Source organism: Neoarius graeffei, chromosome 5, assembly GCF_027579695.1.
Source record: "Neoarius graeffei isolate fNeoGra1 chromosome 5, fNeoGra1.pri, whole genome shotgun sequence".
NCBI classification, from domain to species: Eukaryota; Metazoa; Chordata; class Actinopteri; order Siluriformes; family Ariidae; genus Neoarius; species Neoarius graeffei.
Genome location: NC_083573.1, coordinates 25997524 through 26014948, shown reverse-complemented (window position 1 = coordinate 26014948; position 17425 = coordinate 25997524). Strand labels below are relative to the sequence as shown.

The following is a 17425-nucleotide window of genomic DNA, read 5'->3' as shown; positions in this document are numbered from 1 at the left end:
TCTGTATACTTGACTATTTATTTTTATACTTTATTTGTTCTCCCCTTTTTTCTTTTTTCCCCTTCTTTTTTCTTTTTTTATTTCTACAACTCATAATGAATCAACAGCACCTTCAATTTCATTGTACCTTTGGAAAAGTGACAATGACAATAAAGACTTATCTTATCTGAATAATAATAGGGCGGCACGGTGGTGTAGTGGTTAGCGCTGTTGCCTCACAGCAAGAAGGTCCGGGTTCGAGCCCCGTGGCCGGCGAGGGCCTTTCTGTGTGGAGTTTGCATGTTCTCCCCGTGTTCGCATGGGTTTCCTCCGGGTGCTCCGGTTTCCCCCACAGTCCAAAGACATGCAGGTTAGGTTAACTGGTGACTCTAAATTGACCGTAGGTGTGAATGTGAGTGTGAATGGTTGTCTGTGTCTATGTATCAGCCCTGTGATGACCTGGCGACTTGTCCAGGGTGTACCCTGCCTTTCGCCCGTAGTCAGCTGGGATAGGCTCCAGCTTGCCTGCGACCCTGTAGAAGAATAAAGCGGCTAGAGATAATGAGATGAGATAATAGGGTGGCACGGTGGTGTAGTGGTTAGCGCTGTCGCCTCACAGCAAGAAGGTCCGGGTTCGAGCCCCGTGTACGGCGAGGGCCTTTCTGTGCGGAGTTTGCATGTTCTCCCCGTGTCCGCGTGGGTTTCCTCCGGGTGCTCTGGTTTCCCCCACAGTCCAAAGACATGCAGGTTAGGTTAACTGGTGACTCTAAATTGACCGTAGGTGTGAATGTGAGTGTGAATGGTTGTCCTCTAGCCGCTTTAACCTCTAGCCGCTTTATATAATCCTCTAGCCGCTTTATCCTTCTACAGGGTCGCAGGCGAGCTGGAGCCTATCCCAGCTGACTACGGGCGAAAGGAGGGGTACACCCTGGACAAGTCGCCAGGTCATCACAGGGCTGACACATAGACACAGACAACCATTCACACTCACATTCACACCTACAGTCAATTTAGAGTCACCAGTTAACCTAACCTGCATGTCTTTGGACTGTGGGGGAAACCGGCGCACCCAGAGGAAACCCACGCGGACACGGGGAGAACATGCAAACTCCGCACAGAAAGGCCCTCGCCGTCCACGGGGCTCGAACCCGGACCTTCTTGCTGTGAGGCGACAGCGCTAACCACTACACCACCGTGCCGCCCGAGATGAGATAATAATAATAATTATTATTATTATTATTATAGGTTCTAGGTTAGTCTTTGCTACATAACACTTTCTAAAAGCTATTTATTATTTAATTTAGATTATGTGGCACATCTGTCATACATGTTCTAAAAACAGTAATGTATTAGAACAATTGAGATATTTCTGTCAAGCTGAATTGTGACAACATCCATTGTAAAAAGTGCTATACAAATAATACTGAATTGAATTGAAATGGTGGTGCAGTGATTAGCACTGTCGCCTCGCAGCAAGCAGGTTCTGGGTTCGAACCTGCCAGTCAACTGGAGCCTTTCTGTGTGGAGAACACATAATTTTCTCGGTTCTCCAATTTCCTCCCACAGTCCAAAGACATGCAGACTAGGTTAACTGGCAACTTTATAGACTCCTTGCACTGATATCACACTTACATTGGCAATCGTTGCTAACCTTGTCCTGGGGGACAAGTGAACTTTGTTTACATATTGAAGACAAGCAATACTGAAGATGTCAGACGTCTGTAGTTCGAAGAAAGCTACAGCTAAAAAAGCTCTATTACCATATTACTTGGATAACCTTAGTCAGAAAGAAGCAAATTATAGATATACGTGGAAATTAAAGTTTATTAGTGGTTACGATCCATAAAAAAATCCTCAAAACAATTGGAGTGATGCTGTAGATTTGTGGCCCAGCATTACCTACATAGATATTGGACTGTACCTTCTCACTGCATTTTCTCTGTTTTAATTTTTTAAAAATTTATCATTTGCTGGAAGAGAAGAGCAGGAAGGATTGAGTATCAAGCAGCTGTGCTTTATTTACACCTGATACTAAAACTTGTAGCATCCTATCAACCACCGCATATATGTGAACAAAAAGCCCCAAAATGCTACTTACCCACGTAAAAACGATACAGGATTTATCTTGTAGTGTCCTGTTCCCCAGATCTTTAACCCAGCCACATACAAAAAGTTGTACGTCTCCATGCTCTTCTAGGTTTTCATCTATTTGTTCATGTAGAACAATGTCTGCAGCACCAAGGAGTTTGAAATTTTTCAAATCATCAGAAAAATCCTTTTTTACTAGCATGTAAGGATCTATCCCATCACAAAGAGCAACTGTCTGAAGCTATCTTGACCATGCATTGGCCTCTAAACTGCAAAAATAGTCAGAGATGGTTTCACGAGCTCTTTACATGCTGGCGGCCAAATTGGTTTGTCTGGCCACCACTTCATTCACCGGAAGTAAACTCGCAAGCAAAAGTCACATGACTGAATACAACCTATATTCTATTCTAGGTTAAACACTCACAAACAATGACAGAAAAAAATTTAACTCTGTGGATTGTCAGTGAAAAAAAAATGGCAAGGTGGCGGCCGCACACTGCAACTGTATGGCAGGCCTTGGACAGAGCTGCTGTCACATAGCATCATTGTTGTGGGCTTTTGAAGCTGGAGTGAAACAAAGGGATTCACTGACCATTACAGATAAAAAGGTATACTGGGTTCTTCCTACTGCTGTGAAAAAAGTCTCCTACTCCCAGATCAGAGATATTTCCTTTCTAAAGAAATGCCCAAGTCAAGTTCCTAAGCCACAATCAGAAGTTCCAGGGAGATGGTGATACCTTTTATCTTTTTCTCTATTTGAACAATTGGAACAACCAAAAACAGTACAAAAATGAGCCATTTTTGAAACAGATTAAGCCTTGCTTACAGGAAAGACAGTGTCAGGTTGTCCCCCAGGAGAAATTATCACGTGATGTGTGACATCATGCCCAAGTGGTCTACAGTGCTCAGTGTAAATGAGTACACCCCCTTTGAAAAGTAACATTTTAAACAATATCTCAATGAACACAAACAATTTCCAAAATGTTGACAAGACAAAGTTTAATATAAAATCTGTTTAACTTATAACGTGAAAGTAAGGTTAATAATATAACTTAGATTACACATTTTTTTCAGTTTTACTCAAATTAGGGTGTGCAAAAATGAGTACACCCCACAACAAAAACTACTACATCTAGTACTTTGTATGGCCTCCATGATTTTTAATGACAGCACCAAGTCTTCTAGGCATGGATTGAACAAGTTGGTGATATTTTGCAACATCAGTCTTTTTCCATTCTTCAACAATGACCTCTTTTAGTGACTGGATGCTGGATGGAGAGTGATGTTCAACTTGTCTCTTCAGAATTCCCCAAAGAAAATAATTTCTTTACACCACAAAGCTGAAGGCTACAAGAAGATCAGCAAAGCTTTACTTATCAGTCAGAATACTGTAGTACAAAAATTTAAGAAAGATGGAACTGCAACCATCTCACAGAGACATCCAGGTCATCCACGGAAGTTAACACCTCGACAGGAGCGTCTTCTGATGAGAAGGATTGAAGAAAAACGGCATGCAAGTTCACTGCAGTTATCTAAAGAAGTAGAAAGCCAAACTGGGGTGACTATTTCCCGTGACACAATAAGGCGTACACTGTAGAGGAATGGCATGCATGGATGCCGTCCATGAAATAAGCCTCACCTAAAGCCCAGGCACAAAAAAGCCCGCCTAGAGTTTGCCAGGGCCCATGCTGACAAAGATGAAGACTACTGGGACTCTATACTCTGGAGTGATGAGACCAAGATAAATGTTTTTGGAACTGATGGCTTCAAAACTGTATGGCGTCACAAAGGTGAGGAATACAAAGAAAAATGCATGGTGCCTACAGTGAAACATGGTAGTGGCAATGTCCTTATGTGGGGCTGCATGAGTGCTGCTGGTGTCGGGGAGCTGCATTTCATTGATGGCTTCATGAATTCACAAATGTATTGCTCTATACCGAAAGAGAAGATGCTACCATCTTCTTGGTGCCCTTGGTCGTTGTGCACTTTTCCAACATGACTAAACACACATCTAAGGCCACTGTTGGATTTCTGAAGAAGAACAGGGTGAAAGTGATTCAGTGGCCAAGTATGTCTCCTGATCTGAACCCAATCGAACACCTATGGGGAATTCTGAAGAGACAAGTTGAGCATCACTCTCCATCCAGCATCCAGTCACTAAAAGAGGTCATTGTTGAAGAATGGAAAAAGATTGATGTTGCAAAATGTCACCAACTTGTTCATTCCATGCCTAGGAGACTTGGTGCTGTCTTTAAAAATTATGGAGGCCATACAAAGTACTAGATGTAGTAGTTTTTGTTGTGGGGTGTACTCATTTTTGCACACCCTAATTTGAGTAAAACTGAAAAAATGTGTAATCTAAGTTTATATTATTAACCTTACTTTCACGTTATAAGTTAAACAGATGTTATATTAAACTTTGTCTTGTCAACATTTTGGAAATTGTTTGTGTTCATTGAGATATTGTTTAAAATGTTACTTTTCAAAGGGGGTGTACTCATTTACGCTGAGCACTGTATATTGCCCATAAGCATGAATGTGAGTGTGAGTGGTTGTCTGTCTCTCTGTGTTAGCCAGGGTGTACCATGCCTCTCATCCAGTGCCAGCTCATCCATGAATAAAATGCTGTATTGATTATGTAGTAATTAAAGCTTTGGATATCAATTACAGTCAATGAAAACAAGAATAAAATACCCCAAATTCTAAAAGAACAGAAGCTATGCGGGCGGCATGGTGATGTAGTGGTTAGCGCTGTCGCCTCACAGCAAGAAGGTCCGGGATCGAGCCCCGTGGCCGGCGAGGGCCTTTCTGTGCGGAGTTTGCATGTTGTCCGCGTGGGTTTCCTCCGGGTGCTCCGGTTTCCCCCACAGTCCAAAGACATGCAGATTAGGTTAACTGGTGACTCTAAATTGACCGTAGGTGTGAATGTGAGTGTGAATGGTTGTCTGTGTCTATGTGTCAGCCCTGTGATGACCTGGCGACTTGTCCAGGGTGTACCCCGCCTTTCGCCCGTAGTCAGCTCGGATAGGCTCCAGTTTGCCAGCGACCCTGTAGAACAGGATAAAGCGGCTAGAGATAATGAGATGAGATGAGAAGCTATGCTGAATACAGTAAAAGAAAGAAAAATAAATCTTCCTAAACGCGAGCAGTGTTTTTACACCACATGGTGAATGATTATGATGTAGTGCAGTCATTTCGAGAGCTGGCACACTTCTGATCAATAACAGAAACATTAATCCTTTTTGGTTTTAATGAAATCCAAGAGTGTGTTATGTAGCGAGTATGTGAGCCAAAGCTAAAGCATGTTTTTTTAATGCATGAAGGCCAAGATCCAAGCCAAAGAACACAACAATGCTTTATGTAGGAGAATCATAGAACATCACTGTGGCAGCAGGGGCGTGGCCGAGCATCGGTCAAGTCAAGTCAAGTTTATTTGTATAGCACTTTTAACAATAAACATTGTCACAAAGCAGCTTTACAGAGTTTGAACGACTTAAAATATGAGCTAATTTAATCCCCAATCTATCCCCAACGAGCACGTCTGTGGCGACGGTGGCAAGGAAAAACTCCCTCAGACGACACGAGGAAAAAAACCTCAAGAGGAACCAGACTCAAAAGGGAACCCATCCCCATCTGGGCAACAACAGACAACATGACTATAACATTAACAGTCCTAACAAAGTCAGCTTCATTGATGCTATAAACCCCCCACCAACGGAAACCCAAGTGCAAAACCGTTCACGACAACCGCAGTCCCAAAGGTGGCAAGTCAACTGCAGTCCCAAAGTCAGCAAGTCAACTGCAGTCCTAAAGTCAGCAAGTCAACTGCAGTCCCCAGTCACAAAAACACCACTGCAAGAGTCCAGAACATCCTCCAGGCGCGACCCCCAACTGTCCACATGGGGCCGCCCTCCACAGGAGTGATGCGATGAGACTACAACCAGACACAGGGCACCAGGATGGACCAGGCAGGTCCGAGGAGCAGAAGAGGCCAGCATCTTGATCCCAGGACCAACATGTAACTCAGAGGGACAGATTTTGGGGGGTGGGAGAGAAGAGAGAGAAAACACAGGTTGTTAGATACAGTGGTGCTTGAAAGTTTGTGAACCCTTTAGAATTTTCTATATTTCTGCATAAATATGACCAAAACATCATCAGATTTTCACACAAGTCATAAAAGTAGATAAAGAGAACCCAATTAAACAAATGATACAAAAATATTATACTTGGTCATTTATTTATTGAGGAAAATGATCCAATATTACATATCTGTCAGTGGCAAAAGTATGTGAACCTTTGCTTTCAGTATCTGATGTGACCCCCTTGTGCAGCAATAACTGCAACTAAATGCTTCCAGTAACTATTGATCAGTCCTGCACACCGGCTTGGAGGAATTTTAGTCCATTCTTCCATACAGAACAGCTTCAACTCTGGGATGTTGGTGGGTTTCCTCACATGAACTGCTCGCTTCAGGTCCTTCTGCAACATTTCGATTGGCTTAAGGTCAGGACTTTGACTTGGCCATTCCAAAACATTAACTTTATTCTTCTTTAACCATTCTTTGGTAGAACAACTTGTGTGCTTAGGGTCGTTGTCTTGCTGCATGACCCACCTTCTCTTGAGATTCAGTTCATGGACAGATGTCCTGACATTTTCCTTTAGAATTCGCTGGTATAATTCAGAATTCATTGTTCCATCAATGATGGCAAGCCGTCCTGGCCCAGATGCAGCAAAACAGGCCCAAACCATGATACTACCACCACTATGTTTCACAGATGGGATAAGGTTCTTATGCTGGAATGCAGTGTTGTCCTTTCTCCAAACATAACGCTTCTCATTTAAACCAAAATGTTCTATTTTGGTCTCATCCGTCCACAAAATATTTTTTCCAATAGCCTTCTGGCTTGTCCACGTGATCTTTAGCAAACTGCAGACGAGCAGCAATGTTCTTTTTGGAGAGCATTGGCTTTCTCCTTGCAACCCTGCCATGCACACCATTCTTGTTCAGTGTTCTCCTGATGGTGGACTCATGAACATTAACATTAGCTAATGTGAGAGAGGCCTTCAGTTGCTTAGAAGTTACCCTGGGGTCCTTTTTGACCTCGCTGACTATTACACGCCTTGCTATTGGAGTGATCTTTGTTGGTCAACCACTCCTGGGCAGGGTAACAATGGTCTTGAATTTCCTCCATTTGTACACAATCTGTCTGACTGTGGATTGGTGGAGTCCAAACTCTTTAGAGATGGTTTTGTAACCTTTTCCAGCCTGATGAGCATCAACAACGCCTTTTCTGAGGTCCTCAGAAATCTCCTTCGTTTGTGCCATGATACACTTCCACAAACATGTGTTGTGAAGATCAGACTTTGATAGATCCCTGTTCTTTAAATAAAACAGGGTGCCCACTCACATGTGATTGTCATCCCATTGATTGAAAACACCTGACTCTAATTTCACCTTCAAATTAACTGCTAATCCTAGAGGTTCACATACTTTTGCCACTCACAGATATGTAACATTGGATCATTTTCCTCAACAAATAAACGACCAAGTCTAATATTTTTGTCTCATTTGTTTAACTGGGTTCTCTTTATCTACTTTTAGGACTTGTGTGAAAATCTGATGATGTTTTAAGTCATATTTATGCAGAAATATAGAAAACTCTAAAGGGTTCACAAACTTTCAAGCACCACTGTATGCCCAATGTCACCTGAATAAGTAGGAACAGTATAAATATTGCACTGAGTACAAGCAGGGACTCCGGCAACTATGACAGCATAACTAAAAGGGGAGAGCCAGAAGGTAACACAGGCATGAGGGAGCCCCGGGACATAAAGCAGCCAGCCACTACACCGTCAACAAACTCGAGTGAGCAAGCAAGTGGGGACTGACAGCATCCATACATCCCAGTTTACCAAAACACTCTATGTCTGAGGACCCTCCAGATCTACACCTTTACCTCATAAACACCATTAACAAAAGGCTTGACTAAACAGATATGTTTTCAGCCTAGACTTAAACGCTGAGACTGTGTCTGATTCCCAAACACTACTTGGAAGGCTGTTCCATAACTGTGGGACTTTGTAAGAAAAGGCTCTGCCCCCTGATGTAGCCTTCACTATACGAGGTACGAGCAGGTAGCCTGCACCTTTTGATCCAAGTAGGCGTGGCGGGTCATAGAGGACCAGAAGTTCACTCAGGTACTGTGGCACGAGACCAGTGCTTTAAAGGTCAATAGTAGTATTTTATAATCAATACGAAATTTGATTGGGAGCCAATGCAGTGTGGATAAGACAGGGGTGATGTGGTCATATTTTCTAGTTCTAGTAAGGACTCTTGCTGCTGCATTTTGAACTAACTGGAGCTTGTTTATGCACTTATTGGAATATCCAGACAGTAAGGCATTACAATAATCCAACCTGGAGGTAACGAAAGCATGAACTAGTTTTTCTGCGTCATGTAGTGACATTAAATTTCTTATCTTAGCAATATTTCTGAGATGAAAGAAAGCTATCTAGGTAACGTTATCAATGTGAGTTTTGAATGAAAGATTGGGGTCAATAATCACTCCGAGGTCTTTTACTGCTGCACGCAAAGAAACAGAAAGGCCGTCCAGAGTTACTATGTAATCAGAAAACTTACTTCTAGCTGCATGTGGTCCTAATACAAGTACTTCAGTCTTGTCAGAGTTAAGCAGAAGGAAGTTAATAAGCATCCAGTGTCTAATGTCCTTTACACATTCCTCAATTCTATTAAGCTGGTGTCTCTCATCAGGTTTTGCAGAAACATACAACTGTGTGTCATCAGCATAACAGTGGAAACTAATACAATGTTTATGAATAATATCACCCAGAGGTAACATATATAAAGAAAAACGCAGTGGACCCAAGACAGAACCTTGTGGAACACCAAACTTTACCTCAGTACGTCTAGAAATATCACAATTTATATCAACAAACTGATAGCGAAAAGTTAAATAAGAGCTGAGCCAGGAGAGGGCCGTTCCCTTAACCCCCACAACATTTTCTAGTCTATCCAGAAGAATGGAATGATCAGTGGTATCAAATGCTGCACTAAGGTCAAGCAACACAAGCAGTGAGACACAGCCCTGATCAGACGCCAACAGTAGGTCATTTACTACTTTAACCAAAGCTGTCTCTGTGCTATGATGAGGTCTAAATCCTGACTGATACATTTCATAGATGTTATTCCTATGTAAATATGAGCATAACTGCTGTGCCACAGCTTTTTCAAGGATCTTGGAGATAAAGGGGAGGTTTGATATTGGCCGATAATTGGACAGCTGACAGGGATCAAGGTCAGGTTTTTTAATCAGGGGTTTGATAACTGCTAGTTTAAAGGATTTGGGTACATAGCCAATTGTAAGAGAAGAATTTTTTATTTTTAGAAGCGGTTCAATTACTTCAGGTATTATCTGTTTGAATAGACGTGTAGGTAAGGGATCTAGTACACAAGTTGAGGCTTTTGATGCCAAGATTAATGAAAGTAATTCAGTTTCTTTTAGGGGAGTAAAACATTCTAATTGCTGATCTGATACAGTTATATTGTTAACTACAGGGTCACTTACATTGTCTGACCTTAAATTAGTAGTTTGAATTTTTTGTCAGATACTCTCAATTTTGTCATTAAAAAATTCATGAAATCGTTGCTACTACATACTGCAGGTATGCATGTATCTATAGTGGACTTATTCCTGGTTAATTTTGCTGCAGTATTAAATAGGAATCTAGGATTATTTTTGTTATCTTCTATTAGGTCTGTGAATGGAAGGCGGAATCAGGGAAGGTGAGTGGTCGTGTCACTACACCTGTTGTCAATTAATGTGTGTTTGTGTGTCTCCTTCAGTGACTGCACCTGATAAAAGGACAGCGAGAAGGGGAGGTTGGTGCCGAGGGCTCGTTGACAGCCTGTATGTGTGTGTGCGCGTGCGTGCGTGTGTGAGAGAGTGAGAGTTTTTTGGAACCCTATAGCTGAAAAGCTATAAAATAAAAATAAAAAAAATTTTAAAAACCCTCTTCGATACAAACAGCCGCCTGCCGTACTTCTGTGCTCCACCCACACCTGAATCTCGCTACAGTGGTGCTGAAACCCGGGACGAGTGCAGAAGGGAACAGCCCCATAGAATCCTTGCCTTTCAAGGACCTCATCCATGCCCTCGCCATAGCCCAGCAGAACCAGCACCAAGCGCTGGTCGCCCTCCGGAAGGAGCAAGAACAATGGTCGAAGCCTTGATGCTGGCCCAACGGGAAGATCACCAGGAGTTCCGGCACCTGCTCGCATCGGCGGGGCCCACAATCGGCACCGGAGCGGACCCTCCCCACCTCATCCTAACAAAGATGAGTCTGCACGATGACCCAGAAGCCTTCCTCACGCTCTTCGAACAGGCAGCAGAGGCGTGGTGTTGGCCGGTGGACCAGCGCGCGGCACCCCTCCTTCCCCTGCTGATGGGCGAGGTGCAGCTGGCCATGCTGCAGCTCCCCGCTGACAGCCGGCTTGTGTATGCGGACCTATGGAGAGCCATCCTCCAGCATGTCGGCCGCTCCCCAGAGCAACAGCATCAGCACTTCCACTCACTGCGCTTGGAGGAGGTCGGCCGGCCGTTCGCGTTTGGGCAGCAACTCCGGGACGCCTGCCAGCGGTGGCTGAGGGCAGACGACCACTATGCCGGGGGAGTGATCGACCTGGTGACACTGGAACAATTCATCGCGCGACTTCCGGAAGGAATGGTGGAGTGGGTCCAGTGTCATCGCCCAGCGTCGCTGGGCCAGGTGATCGAGCTGGCAGAGGACCACATGGCGGCAGTTCCAATGGCAGGAAGGCGTGCCTCCTCTTCTCCACTCTCTTCTCTCTCCCCCTCTCCCTCTGCTTCCCGTCCTCGCCCCATTCCCACACCACGGAGGCAGGGGTGGCTCCCCCCAGTCGGCCCGGCGCACCTGTGGTGTCCTCCTGTTTCCCTCTTCCTTGTCTGTGTCTCCTCCCCCTCAGGTGAGCGATGTCCGTAACACTGGTGCACTGGAGCGTCCCGTGCTGTACATTAGCTGAAAGCTGTCGATGCGAGAGGGCAGGTACAGCAGGTACGAGAGGTCCCCAACACGCCAGAAACCGCCCCCTCTTTAGTGTCTGTCCACGTTCTATTTCGAGAGGAAAACATAGTGTAAAGGCAGCGGTTAACCCTCGTCTCACCTACTCGCTAATTTTGGGGACTGATTGGCCGGGGTTTAAGGAATTAATGACGCACATAGTGAAGAGTGGATGCTGCCATAATTCAGCTAGGGAAAGCCCCAGAGTAGCATTGGCGGGAGAAGCTGTCACAGAGCTGTCTACATCAGCACCGCATCAGGGTGGTACATGGAGTGAGGCGCGCCCTGCCCCTCCTCCCTCTCTCAGGGATTCCCTTGGGGATTTCCCGTTAGAACAGTTAGAACAGATGGGACCCTGCGGCATGCATTTGACCAAGTGAGAGTAATCGATGGTCAAATTCTCCAGCCAAATGCGACGCCGGCCTTCCTCTACTTTGCTATTATTAAGGATAGGCTATACCGAGTGATGCAGGACACTCAAACTGGTGAAAAGATAACACAGCTGTTAATTCCAAAGAGCCGCCGGGAATTCATATTCCAGGCGGCTCACTTTAATCCCATGGCTGGACACTTGGGGCAGGATAAGACACTAGCCCAAATAATTGCCCGGTTCTATTGGCCAGGGATTCGTGGGGATGTCCGTCAGTGGTGTACGGCATGCCGCGAATGCCAATTCGTAAATCCCACGGCCACTCCAAAAGAGCCTTTGCGCTCTCTCCCTTTAATCGAGACCCCTTTCGAAAGAATTGGGATGGATCTCGTCGGGCCATTAGATCAGTCAGCACGGGGATATCGCTTTATTTTAGTTCTGGTGGACTATGCAATGCGATACCTGGAAGCAATACCTCTCCACAATATCTCAGCATGCAGTATAGTAGAATCATTCTTCCGCTTTATCTCCCGGGTCAGGATTCCGAAAGCAGTCCTGACAGACCAAGGCACTACATTCATGTCACACACACTGCGAGAGCTGTATGGGTTACTGGGGATTAAGCCTATCCGCACCAGCGTTTATCACCCACAAGCTGATGGCTTAGTAGAAAGGTTTAATTGAACCCTCAAAAATATAATTTGGAAGTTTGTAAGTGAAGATGCATGTAATTGGGATAAGTGGCTCGAGCCCCTGTTATTTGCAGTACGAGAGGTCCCACAAGCCTCCACAAGGTTTTCACCGTTTGAATTGAATAGGCATAAACCGCGTGGCATTTTGGACGTGCTACGTGAAAATTGTGAGGAGGAACCTTCACTCAGTAAGAACGAAATTCAATACGTTCTCGACCTGCACGCCAAACTCCACACATTCACACACTTAACCCAGGAGAATTTGCGGCAGGTGCAAGAACGTAAAGTCCGACTGTACGACAGGGGCACGCACCTTAGGGAGTTCACACCGGGAGACAAAGTACTCGTATTGTTGCCTACATCGAGGTCCAAATTGGTCGCCAAGTGGCAAGGGCCCTTCGAGGTCACATGGCGAGTCGTGGACATCGACTATGAGGTGAGGCGAACGGACAGGGGTGGGGCATTACAGATTTACCACCTCAATCTGTTAAAATGTTGGAATGAGGAGGTCCCCATGGCATTGGTGTCGGTAATTCTGGAGAAGGCGGAGCTGGGGCCAGAGGTTCAAAAAAGAAAATTGACATCGCCCACCGCTCCGGTCCCCTGTGGAGACCACCTCTCCCCGACCCAGCTCATGGAGGTAGTCCAGTTGCAGAAAGAATTTTCCGACGTGTTTTCGCCCCTGCCTGGCCGCACCCACCTCATAGAACACCACATTGAGACGCCCCCGGGGGTGGTAGTGTGCAGCCGCCCTTACTGCCTGCCCAAACACAAAAAAAAGGTGGTCCGGGATGAACTTGAAGCCATGCTCGAAATGGGCATAATCGAGGAGTCCCACAGTGACTGGAGCAGCTCAGTGGTCCTGGTCCCCAAGACTGATGGGTCGGTCCGGTTCTGTGTGGACTATAGGAAAGTCAACGTGGTGTCTAAATTTGATACGTACCCAATGCCTCGCATTGACGAGTTGCTTGATCAATTAGGTGCTGCTCGTTTTTATTCGACACTGGATTTAACAAAGGGATATTGGCAGACCCCTTGACTCCTCTGTCCCAAGAGAAAATGGCCTTTTCCACACCGTTTGGCTTACACCAATTCATCACACTTCTTTTTGGGCTGTTTGGGGTGCCCACTACGTTCCAGCGGCTTATGGACAGGGTCCTCCGCCCCCACGCCACCTATGCAGCCGCGTATCTGGATGACATTATCATCTACAGTAATGACTGGTTGCAGCACCTTGAACACCTTAGGGCCGTCCTAATGTCACTGAGGCGGGCAGGTCTCACAGCCAACCCAAAAAAATGTGCAATTGGGCAGGTGGAAGTACGATATCTGGGTTTCCACTTAGGCCATGGGCAGGTGCGTCCCCAAATTAATAAGACAGCAGTGATTGCAGCCTGTCCGGGGCCCAAGACCAAAAAGGGGGTGAGACAGTTCCTGGGGCTGGCTGGCTACTATCGGAGGTTCATACCTAATTATTCGGACGTCACCGACCTGCTAACAGATCTCACTAAAAAGGGAGCACCAGATCCAGTCCAGTGGACGGAGCAATGCCAATAGGCTTTCTCTAGGGTAAAGGCTGCACTGTGTGGGGGGCCACTATTACAATCCCCTGACTTTTCTCTCCCCTTTATTTTACAGACAGATGTGTCAGACAGAGGGCTGGGGGCCATTCTGTCCCAGAAGTTGGAGGGGGAGGAGTGTCCCATGCTGTACACTAGCTGAAAGCTGTCAATGCGAGAGGGCAGGTACAGCACGATCAAAAAAGAGTGCCAAGCCATCAAGTGGGCAGTCCTCACCCACTTGATGGTACTACCTGCTGGGGCGCCCTTTCATCCTCTGTTCGGACCACGCGCCCCTCCAGTGGCTCCACCGCATGAAGGATGCCAACGTGCGGATCACCTGTTGGTATCTTGCACTCCAGCCATTTAAATTTGAGGTGGTCCACAGGCCGGGGACGCAGATGGTGGTGGCGGACTTCCTCTCCCATGGGGGGGGGGGGGAGTCAGCTTCAGGCCAGACAACTCCCCAGCCTGAGTTGGGCAGTGGGGATATGTGGCAGCGGGGGCGTGGCCAAGTGGCGGTCTGTGAATGGAGGGTGGAGTCACGGAAGGTGAGTGGTCGTGTCACTACACCTGTTGTCAATTAATGTGTGTTTGTGTCTCCTTCAGTTACCACGCCCAATAAAAGGAGAGCGAGAAGGGGAGGTCGGCACCAAGGGCTCGTTGACAGCCTGTATGTGCGCATGCGTGTGTGAGAGAGTGAGAGTTTTTTGGAGCCCTATGCTGAAAAGCTATAAAATAAAAACCCCTCTTCGACGCAAACAGCCGCCTGCTGTGCTTTTGTGCTCCACCCACACCTGAATCTCGCTACAATCACAGATCATTATAACAATGAAAATGGCTAAAGATTAAAAGGTGCTATGGGAGGACTGATCATTTTTATTGGAGGACTGCTCAAAAATCCATACACAGCACTGAAACAGTTGTAGTTGAAAAAGCACTTTATTTGTATGTACAAGTTACTAGGGATGTAACCAAAGAGTACTGTTTTTTGTTTGTTTTTTGGGGGGTGGGGGGGGGGGGTTTACATCGGATACATTCCTTCTGATTAATTATATAACAGTTATCCATTTCAGGAAAAAATATTTGACACCAAATTATGCCTTTAGAAAAGAGACATTATGATTTATTTAATGCTGAATTCAAACAAAGTGGTCCCGAAAAGTTGTTTTTGTCATGTCTTTAGTGATTTTTTGCCTGGAGAGCCTCCATATCCATCTTCTGAATGGTTTCTGTCTCACCCATTAACCACCAGGCTATGAATACAAAGTGTCCTCTTACATTTCATTAACTACTTTTTCAGCCAAATTTATGTAGCAGGCTGCCAACTTCATTACCACCCCCTCTGATGCTTTTCCTTTCCAATGTATTTTGTCCTCTTCCTTACCCAAATTCATCTCTTTCTCTTTTCCCCTACAGTTTCCTCTGCTTCAATGTGTTCTCTACAGCACTCTCATTTTGCTTTTATCACTCTGTCACCCGTTTCACTTCTCTTGGTCCTGCAGAAATGTCCTGTTTGGTATGCGTATGCCTGCAGGTAATGGGGACAATAACAGTTTGTGTTGTTCTTGACATTTTCCATGAGAGTAGCCAGTTGGTCAGTTATTTTAGATTTCTTAAAATAGGAAAGTATGTTTGTATAAGGATGCAGTTCTTACAGAGAGCATGTGGTAAATAAGTATGTGAAATCTCTATGGTGAAATTTGATGCATCTGTATAGCAAGACTGGTGTTTACAAAGCATCTTAAAATAGGATTGTGCTTCCAATTCAGGACAGCACTATGAGGAAAAAAATCTTCAAAACTTCTTGCTTCTTTTTTTCCATTTTTCATCATGTATGTAGTTCTCACTCCTGTCATGGAAAATCAGAACTCTTCCTTCTGATATTATCTTGGTCATTCATACTTCTCTCTGTCTCCCTCTACCAGGGGGCAGGCTGCACAGCGCTGGTTGTTGCTGTGGTAGCAAGGAAGCTGGAGCTGACCAAGGCTGAGAAGCACGTGCACAACTTTATGATGGACACACAGCTCACAAAACGGGTACACACACACACATGCACACACACACACACACACATACAGTGGTGCTTGAAAGTTTGTGAGCCCTTTAGAATTTTCTATATTTCTGCATAAATACGACCTAAAACATCAGATTTTCACACAAATCCTACAAGTAGATAAAGAGAACCCAGTTAAACAAATGTGAGAAAAATATTATAGTTGGTCATTTATTTATTTATTGAGGAAAATGATCCAATATTACATATCTGTGAGTGGCAAAAGTATGTGAACCTCTAGGATTAGCAGTTAATTTGAAGGTGAATTTAGAGTCAGATGTTTTCAATCAATGGGATGACAATTAGGTGTGAGTCTGATCTTCACAACACATGTTTGTGGAAGTGTAACAAAGGAGAAAAAGCGTTGTTGATGCTCATCAGGCTGGAAAAGGTTACAAAACCATCTCTAAAGAGTTTGGACTCCACCAATTCACAGTCAGACAGATTGTGTACAAATGGAGGAAATTCAAGACCATTGTTATCCTTCCCAGGAGTGGTTGACCAACAAAGATCACTCCAAGAGCAAGGCGTGTAATAGTCAGCAAGATCACAAAGGACCCCAGGGTAACTTCTAAGCAACTGAAGGCATCTCTCACATTGGCTAATGTTAATGTTCATGAGTCCACCATCAGAAGAACACTGAACAACAATGGTGTGCATGGCAGGGTTGCAAGGAGAAAGCCACTGTTCTCCAAAAAGAACATTGCTGCCCGTCTGCAGTTTGCTAAAGATCACATGGACAAGCCAGAAGGCTATTGGAAAAATGTTTTGTGGATGGATGAGACCAAAATCAAATTGTTTTGTTTAAATGAGAAGTGTTATGTTTGGAGAAAGGAAAACACTGCATTCCAGCATAAGAACCTTATCCCATCTGTCAAACATAGTGGTAGTATCATGGTTTGGGCCTGTTTTGCTGCATCTGGGCCAGGATGGCTTGCCATCATTGATAGAACAATGAATTCTGAATTATACCAGCAAATTCTAAAGGAAAATGTCAGGACATCTGTCCATGAACTGACTCTCAAGAGAAAGTGGGTCATGCAGCAAGACAACGACCATAAGCACACAAGTCGTTCTACTAAAGAATGGTTAACCCTTTGGTGACTGACCCCTTGAAAATGGTTCCTCCAGGCAAGGCAAGGCAAGGCAAGTTTATTTATATAGCACATTTCATACACAATGGCAGTTCAATGTGCTTTACAGAAGCAAAAACAAAAACAGTAAACAATAGAGAAATAAAATTACATAAAATAATTTTATTTTTAATCTAAAACAATTAATTAAAATAATTAAAAGAAAATAATAAGAATTAAACAATAGTAGAAATAAAATAATAAAATGCCAAAAAAAAGGAGAAAAAGAAAAAGAAACCAGCGGAATAAAATAGAATAAAATTAAAGTAAATTTAAAACATGCAGAGAAAGTAAAGATTATAAAAAATGTAAAAATATTAATTATTTAACAGAAAGCGTCTGAGAACAGCTTGGTCTTTAACCTAGATTTGAAGCTGCCAACAGCAGGAGCATTTTTAATGTCCTCTGGCAGTTGGTTCCATAGATGTACTGCATAGTAGCTAAAAGCT

At 44.5% G+C, this 17425-nt stretch overlaps 1 protein-coding gene across 1 annotated transcript in view; it reads left to right on the top strand.

Moving 5' to 3' along the window:
- The window catches only part of kcnn3 (potassium intermediate/small conductance calcium-activated channel, subfamily N, member 3), a 260128-nt gene that overhangs the window by 183367 nt on the left and 59336 nt on the right, over positions 1 to 17425 (top strand). The window contains exon 7 of the mRNA XM_060920461.1: positions 15716 to 15826. Within this exon, the coding sequence (XP_060776444.1) occupies positions 15716 to 15826 (111 nt within the window). The remainder of the gene's footprint in view (positions 1 to 15715; positions 15827 to 17425) is intronic.